Source organism: Phoxinus phoxinus (assembly GCF_949152265.1).
Source record: "Phoxinus phoxinus genome assembly, chromosome: 18".
Classification (NCBI taxonomy): domain Eukaryota; kingdom Metazoa; phylum Chordata; class Actinopteri; order Cypriniformes; family Leuciscidae; genus Phoxinus; species Phoxinus phoxinus.
The window spans coordinates 14,329,336-14,343,331 of NC_136893.1; the positions used below are offsets into that span (position 1 = coordinate 14,329,336).

The 13,996-nt window shown below is 45.5% G+C and overlaps 1 protein-coding gene across 2 annotated transcripts in view; it reads right to left on the bottom strand.

Annotated features, from left to right (window-relative positions):
* agrn (agrin) overlaps positions 1-9,037 on the bottom strand; it is a 272,520-nt gene extending 263,483 nt beyond the window's left edge. Inside the window, exon 1 of one of the 2 annotated variants that reach the window (XM_079588149.1) lies at positions 8,733-9,037. Coding sequence is in view for 1 of the 2 variants with exons in the window: in XM_079588150.1 (XP_079444276.1) it covers positions 8,733-8,742 (10 nt within the window). In the remaining variant the exon portion in view is untranslated. The remainder of the gene's footprint in view (positions 1-8,732) is intronic. The other variant, XM_079588150.1, reaches the window with a different exon arrangement.
* Between the last annotated feature and the right edge of the window lie 4,959 nt (positions 9,038-13,996).

The window sequence follows — 13,996 nt, forward strand, 5'->3', positions numbered from 1 at the left end:
CTTAAGAGCAAAGGACTTTGTTTCAGTTGTCTTATAAGAGGACACATGAGTAATGCCTGTGAAGAAAAGAAGAGCTGTCAGATATGTTCAGCGACACACCCTACGCTCTTACACATAAAGCAAAAATTTAAAGACTTATCAAGGGAAGAAGCTTCACATGAGGAGCAAAAAGAGGAGTCTCCAAAGGGAGAGCAAACCGTTGTCAGTGGATTCGTGGATGCAGGGGAAGCATGCTCTCAGACTGGGGTCGGGGGTACAGGTAGTGTCTTCGCCATCGTTCCCGTGAGAGTAAAGGCGAAGAAAGGCAACAAGGTGCTGACTTGTTATGCATTCATGGATCCAGGGAGTAACGCCTCCTTCTGTACTAACAAGCTGGCTAACGACCTTCACTTGCAAGGGAAAAATGTGAACATCCTACTCACTACTATGGGAGACCAAAAGACAGTCTCATGCAAAGCTGTATCAGACCTAGAAGTGAGTAGCCTAGAAGGTGATGACTTTATCGAACTTACAGGTGTTTTCGCACAAAAGGTTATACCCGCAAGTAAAGAGAACATTCCAACCCAAAAAGACGTGGATAGGTGGCCACATCTACGAGGTGTACGAATTCCTTCGATCAATGCTGATATCGGTCTTCTGATTGGGACTGATGTGGCAAAGGCTTTGGAGCCAGAAGAGGTAATCCGCAGTGTCAACGATGGGCCGTATGCAGTACGCACAGCGTTGGGATGGACAGTAAACGGACCGCTGCGTGATAACATCAGAAGCTGGACAAAGAACGGATACCCGCAGATTCAGATGAATCGGATCTCAGTGGCTCGACTCGAAGATTTGTGGACTCAGCAATTCAAGTATGATTTTCCTGAGAATGCTCAAGGAGAGCAGTTGGAGATGTCTAAGGAAGACCAACTGTTTATGGACAGAGTCTCTAAATCGGCAAAGCTGGTCAACGGCCACTACTCTATTGGTCTGCCGTTGAAGAACAAAGATGTGAAAATGCCCAACAACAGAGCAATGATAGAGCAACGAGCGCTCAACATGAAAAAGAAGCTTCAGAGAAAGCAGACGTTCAAAGAGGACTATGTCAGCTTCATGAATGATGTGATAAAGAAGGGCTATGCTGTAAAGGTCCCAGAAGAAGAACTAAAACGGAATGATGGAAAGGTGTGGTTTATTCCGCATCACGGTGTTTACCACCCTAAAAAGCATAAAATGCGAGTGGTATTCGACTGTGGTGCTGCATATCAAGGAACCACACTCAATGAACAATTACTGCAAGGGCCTGACATGACAAGCAGTCTGATTGGTGTCTTGACTAGATTCCGTCAAGAGCGAGTCGCAGTCATGGCGGATGTGGAATCGATGTTTCACCAAGTCAAAGTCCCACCAGAAGATGCTGACCTTCTCAGGTTTTTGTGGTGGCCGGACGGCGACACCTCAAAAGAGCTGCAAGAGTACAGAATGGAGGTACACTTGTTTGGAGCCACTTCCTCACCAAGTTGCGCGAGTTATGCGTTGAGAAGGTGTGCCGAGAACAACAAGAACATGTTTGATGCTGCAGTAGTGGATACAGTCTTAAATAATTTTTATGTAGACGATTGTTTAAGATCAGTTGCCACTGAACAAGAAGCAGTCAGACTATTCCAAGACTTGAAGGCCATCTGTCAAACAGGAGGTTTTAGGCTGACAAAATGGACAACGAACAATCGAAATGTGTTGTTAAACATTCCACTGGAGGACCGGGCAACAGAAGTCAAAGATCTCGATCTTGACCAGGATTCACTCGCCATCAAGAGAGCTTTGGGAGTACAGTGGTGTATACGGTCAGATCAGTTCAAGTTCCATGTGCACATAGAGCAGAAGCCTCTCACCAGGAGAGGTATCTTGTCTACGATGAGTTCAGTTTACGACCCACTGGGAATGTTGTCGCCAGTCATTCTGCCTGCTAGAAACATCTTGCAAGAATTGTGTAGACTAAGAACAGGCTGGGATGACACTGTGCCAGAGCATTTCGCACAACAATGGACAGAGTGGACTGAAGAACTTCAACAGCTCACTGACTTTGGAGTGGATCGGTGCTTTAAGCCACCTGAGTTTGGGAAAGCAGTGCAAGCTCGGCTGCATCATTTTTGTGACGCGTGCGAAACAGGCTACGGTACTGTTACTTACTTAGTCCAGAAAAACAGTAGAAACCAAATACACTGCTCATTTGTCATAGGAAAGGCAAGGGTGGCACCCCTTAAACCACCAACTATCCCACGAATGGAGCTGACGGCAGCTGCCTTAGCTGTGAAGGTGGATGTTATGCTGAAGAAAGAACTACAGTTGCCACTGTCAGATTCCAAGTTTTGGACGGACAGTACTGCTGTACTCAAGTACTTAGCAAATGAGAACATCAGATTTAAGACATTTGTGGCGAACAGGATTGCCATAATCTTGCAAGCATCAAAAGTGCAACAATGGAGCTACATCAACACTCAGTTGAATCCTGCTGATTGCGCCTCCAGGGGACAAAAAGTGAGCGTCTTCATGAAGAATGAAGTTTGGATTGCAGGGCCTGTCTTCCTCAGTAAACCTGAAAGGGAATGGCCAGATAAGCACGATCTCCACGAAGAGCTCATGGCTGAAGATCCTGAGGTCAAGAAGGGCGTACTTGTCAATGCTACAATGGCAAAAGAAAGCACTGATGCAATGCAACAACTAATTCGATACTACTCTTCATGGATACATCTCAAGAAAGCTGTGGCGTGGCTCACGCGACTCAAGAGAACCCTGGTAAACCTGTCAAGGAAGAGAAAGGAGATGAATGGATTGTACAGTGATCAGCAACGGGTGAACAGGGAGATGTTGAACTACAAAAGGAGTCTCAAACAGACTTACCTGACCGTGGACAATCTGCGACAAGCTGAGACGGATATCATCAGTTATTGTCAGCAAAGTATGTTCCAAGAGGAGATATCTGCTCTTCGGAGAAAGGACTCCATCAAGAAGAGTAGTCGAATATTCAGACTGAATCCACGACTTGAAGAGGGAATCCTTCGTGTTGGAGGGAGGCTCAGTCGAGCATCCATGCCAGCCGAAGCCAAGCACCCGATGATCCTGCCTAAAAACCATCGTGTGGCTGATCTGATTCTCCAGGATTCACATGAGCGGCTGGGACACAGTGGACGTAATCATGTCTTGTCTCATGTATGTCAAAGGTACTGGATTATTGGTGCTCACTCGTCAATCAGAAGAATGCTGTCACGGTGTATTATCTGTCGAAGACAACATGGTGCATCAGGCACACAAATGATGGCGGACTTACCAAGAAACAGAGTTGTACCAGACGAACCACCCTTCACCAGAACGGGAGTGGATCTATTTGGGCCATTCAACATTAAACGTGGAAGATCATCTGTAAAAAGATATGGGGTGATATTTACCTGCCTTGCATGTCGTGCGGTCCACATAGAAATGACAACATCATTGGAAACAGACTCTTTTATTCAAGCTCTGCGTCGCTTCATTGCAAGAAGAGGTCAGGTGAAGGAGATGAGATCTGACAATGGGACCAACTTTGTTGGAGCTAATCATGAGCTCAGAAAGGCAATAAAGGAGTGGAATACTTCACAAATTGAGGATAGCTTGCTCCAACGTGACATCAAATGGTTATTCAATCCACCATCCGGATCCCACCATGGAGGGGTGTGGGAGAGAATCATCCGCTCCATCACGAAAATCATGGGTGCTACGCTGAGAGAACAAAACTTGGATGAGGAAGGTCTTCAGACGTTCTTCTGTGAATGTGAAGCCATTCTGAATAGTAGGCCTATTACTATGCCATCCAATGATATTAATGATCTGGAAGCTCTTACCCCACAACACTTACTTCTGCTCAAGACTAACCCCAACTTACCACCAGGACTCTTCCATAAGGATGATACTTATGCGCGTAAACGATGGAGGCAAGTCCAGTATATGAGCGATCTATTCTGGAAGCGCTGGACCAAGGAATATCTGCCTCACCTCCAAAAAAGACAGAAATGGAACCATCCATCACGGAACTTCATACCGGGCGATGTAGTCTTGATTGTCGACGAATCAGCCCCCAGGGGATCGTGGCTAATGGGAAGAATCGTTAAGACTATGGAGGACGAGCATGGAATGGTCCGCAAGGTTCGAGTCAAGACAAAGACGAACGAACTTGAAAGGCCGATAACTAAACTCTGCTTACTTCAAGAAGCAGTATGAGAAGGACTGTTACTGAGCTTTACTCAAAAGAAAGACATTTAAAGTTATAATTGCTTCTAGGATAGAAGGCAATTAGGGGTCGGGTATGTAGAGGCCAAAGTACAATTCATAGCAATGTGAATAAGAATGAATGTTAAACAAGTAAATAATTTCTTTTAGTAGTTCATGTAATGGTTACAAAATGTTAAATAATACTTAAAAGGTTAAAAGCTTTCTAGAATTCATGTGTTTATAGGATTTTACATATGTTTGTAAGATTTGGTAAAATAGTATACTGCCTCTTTAAGAGTATGCATACTCCGGCTACATTATGTTGATTCTCAGAACGCGATTCAGATCTTGAGAGCTGTGGAAGCAAATGGTTTTCTTACCTGATAACTGATAACTGATAACTGATAACTTCTAGTTATTTCTTTTTATTTTCAGTAACAATTAGAATAAGTGTATTATTCAGCTCACATTCTTTGTTGTAAACCAGAAACCAAGGAATAAAAACCGGAGATTTTCATCTTTTATTTCAACAACGTTTCTGAGGTGGATTTATTGAACGGCATTGCTGGGCTGGCAATGAACACTGCAAATGGGAATAGCTGCTTGGATTAATGTTATATAGTTATTAGTGTAAGCCATTGCCCATATCAAGATTTCAAACCTCTACAGGTGATTTCGCAGTCTTCAGAATTTTGTTTCCTTCTTGAAGGACAACCCACTTTGTCAGATGTCCTTATATACCTATGTGTCTTGCCACTAACAGGGAAAAACAGGTTTGATCCGTCATTACTACAATTAAATAGCCTGAATAATTTGGTTAAATGTGTAAGCTAGATTTATGCCTATTTTTTCACATCTTCATGGACACCACAATATGTTTACTTGTAATTATGTATGGTTTGCAAAAATATGAACTGCTGCGTCTGTGTAGATGAGAGAAGCAACGTTTATGCGCTTCGTGCACACGCTACATTATGGCCAAGCATGCGCACTTAAAATAGCATCTGAATAACGCGCCACTGTCTTTAGACTAGGTTTGTCCTGGTCTGTGGCGGAATTGTTTTCTGAAACTGCAAAATAGCACCAGGGAACGTTTGCGCCGGAACACGCCTCCTCTTTTCGCTGAACCGCCCCCCTCCCCCATTAATTGGTGCCTCAATTAATATATAATGGAATGGAATTTCTTCCAAAGTCTCTATACACAAATGGGTCAAGTCACCTTTATTTCTATAGCCTAGCGCTTTTTACAATACAGATTGTAAAACATCTTTTAAATTACTAAATAAATCTACTAAATATTTTTTTGTATTTGATTATTTGGTGTTTATTTATTAAGAAGAAAAATGCACCTCTCTTCAGTCTTGTAAGTCCAGATCTTATTTCTGATGTTGCTACAGTTTGTTCCTAGTGGTGTGTGTTGCAATTACAATAATGTCTGTCAGATGTCTATTTGTTTAATTTAAGGATTTTTAAAAGCTTTGTGGGTTCTATTTTAATGCCACTCCTAAGTATTACAACACTAGTGTAATAGTGACTAGTGTAAGCCATAAAGAGATTTTGGCCAAGCTGATTGTTCCCATGTGTGATCTCTGACTCTTCTTATAAGCAAAGCAAACTGCCTTGTACAGACAATAAAATCACATCCTTATTTTTCTTCTTAATCCTTCGGTTCTCTCCAAACATCTCTGCAACACATTGTCTGTCAGCTAAAAGTGAAAGATGATATTTTGACCATTCTGACAACTAGCTTTTCCTGCCAGTGACCCAGAATCTCTTTGACGTGCCACCAAAGAACACCCCTGCAGTGCCAACCGCATGATAATGCCAGTCAACTTCTCACGAAGATGATGTGTGGCATTTTTATCACAGCAATATGCTCGTCAATGGCACCATGCCACTGCTACACTGAGCGAAAGCCATATGCAAACTTGCTTGAATATTCATAAGCACTGTTTTCAATAAAACAACACCCAGGTGTACTGTATTGGACTGCATCACAATGACTAATGCCTGTTAATCCTATAAGATCATTACAAATCACACTGTACGACATGGATCTAATAAACTTGGGTGTGACATGTATGTAGACTGTATGATGATGACACCTATTGAATCATAGTATACGACGCAAGTTAGCATAGAAGAATAAAACGCCATCAGCATGCGCTAGTGGTAAACAAATAGGGCAAGATGACCCACACTTTGGGAATATGTATGGACGCGGTCATGGCTAAGAAAAAGAGGCCAACTTGGCATGCCAATTTTGCAAATTAAGCTTGAGGTAAGTAGTTTTAAGTTTTAGCGGTATGTCGCATTGATCAATAAGCCATTTCATGTTGCATTTTTATTGGCTAGCCTAGTCAGTAGACGTACTGTAGGTCATGGCAGCAAACACACTGTGAGATGATCATGATAAATTCATCGCAGGCTATCTTTGGTTGCAAGAACGTGATAACAACCATCTCTGATCCTCTCTCACTGTACGACAAAGGACCACCATTCAGGAGCCACGGCTACAGAAATCGCCATGATTGGTCATCTTTCTTCTGGGACAGCCCAAAATCATATTGGGCATCAGAGAAATCATATATGAGCTCACAGAGTCAGGAAAAAAATTACAAAAACATTAAGTGATCTTAATGCTCGAATACCAACACACACGACTTTAAAAATCTGAAACACAAGTTATCACACAATTGCCAACTATGTTAATGGTAACCGAGAAAATCACATACTGTAGACTTTCAAGTTGTTCCGAACACAATAAACTCATGCAGAAACATGTACCTCGTTGATAGAACACACACGACAAACAACATGTGCTTTAGAAACGGCTCAAAATATCAAACATTTTGATATCCTCTGACTGGATAGTCTGAAGCTTAAAAAACAATCTATCAACTCCCGACAGCACGATATCTGCAAAACTAGCGTTGATGACTCCAGGTGGTAAAAACTTTAAAAATCTGGGCAAAAGTTGTGTATTATAGTAGAAGTAGTGATTTGAGCCTTTAGCAACACAATGTTCAGAACAAGAATCAGAGCGAGGGCCAAAGTTGAACACTTTATTGTGATAAATGAAAAATTGTGTGTTTCGATCCTTTCACATGGAGCCAAGTACTACAAGCCAAACACCAAGAGAGAACAGAGCAAACACACAACGATGGCAGCTTATGGCCAGATGTTGTTGTGCGTGGAGGTGTCAAGTCTAAACAGGAAGCGGTTTCTCACACCTGGTGTAAGACTGTTTGCTTGGCAGGAATTTCTACCTCAATTATTTCCCTAGCAAATTGCCGCATTCAGTGTGCATCGAAACAAAAAGCCCAGCTTAAGTCTTCTACGTTTGATTGGTTTGACTAGAGATGCAGTATTTTCTCTGGTCTCTCAGGGCACTAAACAAATAGACAAACACAGATCATCTGGATGGATTGTGGTCTGTAGTGAGTCTGGACCCGACTGACCATGTGGTCTGCACAAGTCAAGTCTGAGGCTATGAACTACTAAAATACTACTTACTGTACTGCCTGTTATTGTATAAAAAATAAAATAAAAGTGAAACATGCAACACTATTTCAAACGGTATGCATTATTTCAAACAGTATTGTCACAGCACACAACCTCACTATGCGGCATGTTAATTCAATGAGTCAATTTAAAATAAAAAAGACAATTTTGCATGTTTAATACAATTTTGCATAAAAATATAACTCTTGGCATAAAATATTGTATAAATAAAGTATATAAAATTAAATATTTATCAGCTGATATAACTTTTGTTCATTCATTAGGCCAAGTTGAGTGCATTGCATTTGGATCTTGCATGTATGCAGTGCTGTTGCATACTGGTGATTTCTCCAAATGTAATGTCAGGTATTTAATACAGAAGATTTGCATGTGTACTGTATACATACTATATAGCTACTTCAGAAATAGAATGAGTAAGTTAGTATGGTAGTGTTCTAAACATGATTCGGACTCCTTTACACAATATATTGCCATCCACTTAACCTTGTAACATTTGCTTGTAAAGTGTCACGCTTTGCTCTGCTTAAAGCCCATGAGTATCACAAAATAAACACATTGACTGCCATTAGCGTCCACAATAGTATATGATATGTAGGCTTCACATAAAAAAGTTTTTTTCTTTATTTTATTCTCAGATGAGTGACAGGTTTCCCGCCCTCGCACCAGTAAACACGTCATCAGAGAAGAGTGTTGCTACCATAAGTTATTTTGATTAAAGATTAGGAGGGCACATTCATTAAAATATATAGCCTATATGAAGTGTGTGGATAAATGAATAATAAATGCTGCAATGTTCTAAAAAAATCAAATAAGAATGGTCCACTTTGCTTTGGTGACTTGATACACCACAAATCTGCTTGAAAAGCTCAATTGAATTAACGTTAACTTAGACTTATTATTCTCAGTCATTGCTTTAAAAAAAAAAATTAAGAATAAACGCACAAATACATTTAAAACGGATCACTAAAATAAATAAATATTACCTGTGTCCATATGCGGTTGATTACAATCCGATCGTAACGTTAAGTGGAATCCATTTTGCTCCAGTACTTTGTTTGAAGTGCTGCACCAGCACCGGCTATCACCCCCCAAAAAATACAAATTCTCTGGAGTGAGACTGTACAATGCTGTTATAGGACTTATTCATACACCCAACTGTAACAACTATGGTAATACGGTCATTGTTTTAATTGGTATGTATAAAGCTATACTGTACTTTCTTGCGCAGTGTAACGTTAGTCCAGGCCATCATTCCCATCAAAATTATTGCCAGAGTTGGCTGAGAGCATAAAGACGCCCACATTAATCAACTGTCCAATTGAAAATTGATATTCAAATGACGCAACGTCATTGTCTTAATTTAAAATGCCTTTTAAATTATTATTATTGTTATTATATATTTTTTTCTGATTTCAAATGTTGTGTAATGTTCGGCCGTCCTGGATTCCACTTCACAAAAATGCGAAAAGGAGCCAAATTTCACCCGCTTCCGCATATGTAACCAACCAATCATTATCAAGGCTAACAAGGTCAAGCCAATCAGCTTTTAGTGTCACTTTAATTCGTGATCAAGACTGATTGAGGCTAAACATGCTAGTATGCATGCAACAAGCCCTGCTCTTTTTCCTAAACTCTTTTTTTTTTACAGTCTACTCTATATGGTAACAGGTGAAATCCAAAGAAAGTATCTCAAAGCAAGTGATGTATGATATGGTCAGATTTCGATCTTCTACACATGGGTAAGTACTAGGCTTACATGTAAATGGGCTCTCCATTAATTTATGAAAGTAAGATTGCTTCTTCCGTTATAGTGTTGAGTTGTTTATCATAACGCGTCGAAGACTGGGGCAGAACTGGTTTTAGGCAAAGGCGTACTTCATTCTTAAAAATGTGTTCTATGCTGCCTGGTCATCATGTTGCATAAAATATTTTCTGTAGCCTACCTCTGGTGTGGGTGTTGCATTCATTTGTTACAGGATATGTCTGGTTCATGATTTTGTGCTAATTGGTGGTTCTCTTACGTAGAGTTCTCTCGTACTGCGTCGAAAGAACGCTACGGGAAAGATATTTATTTGTCGAGATTGAAGCCTAAAATTAATCCTTAATTTTGTAATATTGTAAAACGCTTTTCTGAAGCATACAACCTAGGCGGAGCAATACAGCTCACCCATTGGCTGCTCTGCCAGAAAAGCACAGCCTATGCGAGGCCAGAGACGCTGACCAATGAGGACGCTTCGCGCCCTTCTGCGTCACCTCCCGCCCAAACAGGCGTGGCCTAGGCCTATAAATACGAGCATAGCTGTCTAACACGTCGATTTTCTTAAATTCAACGAAGCTGCACGCATCGCTGGATTGATTCGAGCCGCCACAGCCGTTTGGATACAAGCACCTCAGCAGGACGAGCCCTTACCTGAAGCCGCTGGTCATTGCCGCCTTCAGCCGCCGTTCCCTGCTGCGCTTCTCCGGCGTGGATATATCCTTTCAGTTTTGTGTGTATTTTGTGTGTGTGTTCGCCTACCGCGTCACACACTTTTTCCTCACAAAAGAGCAACGAGTGTCTTTTTAAAGATGTCTCGCTTTTCCTGCGGCTCCTGCCGAGCCGCGCTCATCGACGGGGACCACCACGAATTATGTGTTTCCTGCTTGGGCGAGGAACATGCAGCTATCGCTCTCGGTGATGGCGGCTGCCATCACTGCGACATGATGCCAATCGCGACTCTGCGGACTCGCCTTGCATCTTTCGCCGAAGCTGCTCAACCGCCCCCTGTAGCGCCGCGCCATAAAAAGCGCCGTGCTCAGCGGGTCCCGGAACCTCCCTCCACGAGGAGCTCGCCGCCGCCGCCGCTAGCTCCTCTCAACGTTTCGCTTGAGTCGCTCACCGACGGACAACAGCCGCAGCACGCCGCTTTGTCCGTTATGGAAGACGACCAGCAAGCTGTATCAGAGGGAGATGATGATTGCTGTTCGCTTCTCGCTTCGGAGAGCGAGGGTTGGGCGAGCTCCGTGGACCTCCCCTCCCCCGCTGTTCGGGAGCGCAGAGGAGGGAAGATCAGCATCGAGGCAGAACTGATGCGTCTGCTCACACAGGCCGTGTCGAGCCTCGGCCTCGATTGGTCGACGCCCGAGCAACCTGCACTCAACCGGCTGGATGGCCGCTTCCTCTCTGGAGACCGCGCTGCGCCCCCCTCCAGACACGCACCGTTTCTTCCTGAGCTTCATGAAGAGGTAGCGAAATCGTGGAAGGCGCCATTTTCAGCCAGAGTACGTACTTCTGCCTCGCCAGCATTCTCCGTAGTGGACGGTGCTCGAGACAGAGGCTACCACGCTCTCCCTCCGGTCGAGGAGGCTGTAGCGACTCACCTTTGCCCACCCTCTGCTGGACGGCGGGCTAAGGGAGTCCTACCATCCAAAGCTTGCCGCACATCGTCAGCTCTGAACGGTCGCGTGTATTCCGCCGCCGGACAAGCTGCATCGGCGCTGCACACCATGGCGGTGCTTCAAATCCACCAGGCCAACCTCCTCTGCAAGCTAGACGAGGAAGGCCCGGGCGCGATCAGTGTTCCGGACTTACGTAGCGCCACAGACCTAGCTCTTCGCGCTACAAAGTCCTCCGCACACGCCATCGGCAGGATTATGGCCACAGCTACTGTTTCCGAGAGACATTTATGGCTGACTCTCTCTGAAATGGCGGAGTCCGAGCGCTCTGCGTTCCTCGACGCCCCCATTTCACCGGCTGGCCTCTTCGGATCCTCCGTGAAGGACTTCGCGGACCGATTCGCCGAGGTACAGAAAACTTCGCAGGCCATGAGACATTTCCTGCCAAAGCGCTCCAGTTCCGCAACAGGCCGCCCTAAACAGCCGCCTGCCCGAACTCAGCAGCGCCCCGCGCCCGCCGCACCGGCCCAGCAGCAACAGGCCCGAGAGAGACCACGGTCTCGCTCCGCCGGACGCCGCCCGCCACCGCGTGGTCCTCGGCCCAAGATTTCAATCAAGCCCGAGGCCTCGGCGCCATCCTAGCCCTGCTAGGAAAAAGACGGTGTTCGGGTCCCGCTGCGGCCGGACTTCCACCAAAGATTCCCGCTTGTACAGCCCTAAGTTCCGCGTTTGTACCAGTGTACTCAGCAGCCAACAAACCGGCCGTAAAGCCCGTTTGCCTGCACACAAACGCCGTTTTCACGGCGACCCAGATAAATCTAAAAAAGAGTTTAATTTCTGGTGTTCCGGCCAAGGCCGATGGTGTAATGTGTGTAACTGCAATGCCCACCCAGTGCCCATTCATTCACACAAGCACAGCCCCGTTCAACACAGGGTTTGCACACATAAAATCGGCTCACACCGATTGTGCTTTACGTGTAGTGAGCGTGCCCACTGTCCAGTGCCCACAACCACTACACACTGCACGTTCCGCGGTTTCTGTAAAAACGAAACTAACGAACGGTCAGTCAGTACACAAACACAGTGTCCCCGGTGTTATAAATGTGCCCGCTACCAAGCACCCACGTTTATTCACAAACATAACGAGCCCCGTAGGGCTCGCCCCGCGTGCTCTCTCTCAACTCAGAGAGTCGAGCGCGCGCGGGACGCATACTGTGTTAAACATGTCCCCCGCCTCAGACGCCACGGCGTCCATGTTACAGCACACGGTTGCTCTCGTGTCGCCGCCATTTCGCGACCAGAGCCCAGATTACATTCAACCCCTAGTCACACGTGCAGATGCATGGGAAGGACTACCCGGGGTCTCAGAATGGGTGCTAGAGACTATAAAAAGAGGCTATTCGCTACAGTTTTATCGACGCCCTCCCCGTTTCACGGGAAAAGTCGAAACCACGGTAAAAACAGAAGTAGCACATCTACTTCGAGCCGAAATAGCGAAGCTATTGAGCAAAGGGGCCATAGAGCCTTTATCTCAAGCTCAGAGCGAAGGGGGCCTGTACAGCAGATATTTCCTGGTACCGAAGAAAGACGGGGGTCTCAGACCCATTTTAGATCTAAGGCGTCTGAACAAAACGCTAACAAAGCGGAAGTTCAGAATGCTCACGACCAGAAGTATCCTCGCGCAAATTCGCCGAGGAGACTGGTTTATGGCAATAGATCTGAAAGACGCGTATTTTCACATACAAATTGCGTCACGTCACAGGCGATTTTTGAGATTCGCCTTCGAGGGCCGGGCATATCAGTACACAGTCCTGCCATTCGGCCTGTCTCTAGCACCTCGTACATTTACAGTGTGCATGGACGCGGCGCTGGCACCCCTGAGACTCCGGGGCGTTCGAATTCTGAACTATTTGGACGATTGGCTAATTCTGGCTCAATCGCCGTCAGAACTCGCTCACCACAAGACACTAATACTCGATCACCTCGAGTGCTTAGGTCTGAGAGTCAATTGGGAGAAAAGTTCACTGTTTCCCAGTCAAAGGATCTCCTTTTTAGGACTGGATCTGAACTCACTGTCTATGACAGCACAGCTGTCATCACAGCGCAGGCGAAATACCCTGCAAATGGCGAAATCCTTCCTCAGCGGCCACATAGTGCCACTCAGGAGATTTCAGAAAATGCTGGGCCTCATGGCCTCAGCCTCAACAGTGCTGCAGTTGGGCCTGCTGCGCATGCGCCCACTACAGTTCTGGTTGAGAGCGCGCGTATCGCGCCGAGCATGGTTACACGGTCGTTATCGCCTCAAGGTCACTCAGGAATGCATTTCAGCCCTGACACCATGGAGAGCGTCAGACTGGTACCGGTCAGGTGTAAGCCTGGGGACTTCCTCGAGCCTGAAGGTGGTGTCCACGGACGCGTCCACCTCAGGCTGGGGAGCACTGCTCGACGGCAGACCGCTCTTTGGCCAGTGGGCAGAGCGAGCCAAACTACCGCACATAAACTGCCTGGAAATGATGGCAGTGGACTTTGCGCTGAGGCGCTTCTGTCCCCGGATAAAAGGACACCACGTCCTGGTCCGCTCGGACAACATGTCGGTAGTAGCCTACATAAACCGCCAGGGTGGCGTGAGATCCCGGAACCTATTCAGGTTAGCGGAACGCATACTGGTGTGGGCCCAGCACAACCTGCGCTCGTTAAGAGCAATGCACGTGCCAGGCCACTTGAACGTAGGCCCGGACAGACTCTCACGGGACAACGTTCCTACGGGAGAGTGGTCCCTACACACACAGACAGTGCGTCTGCTGTGGAAAACGTTCGGCAGAGCGGAGATAGACCTGTTTGCAAACCAGGAAAACGCTCACTGCCCAGAATT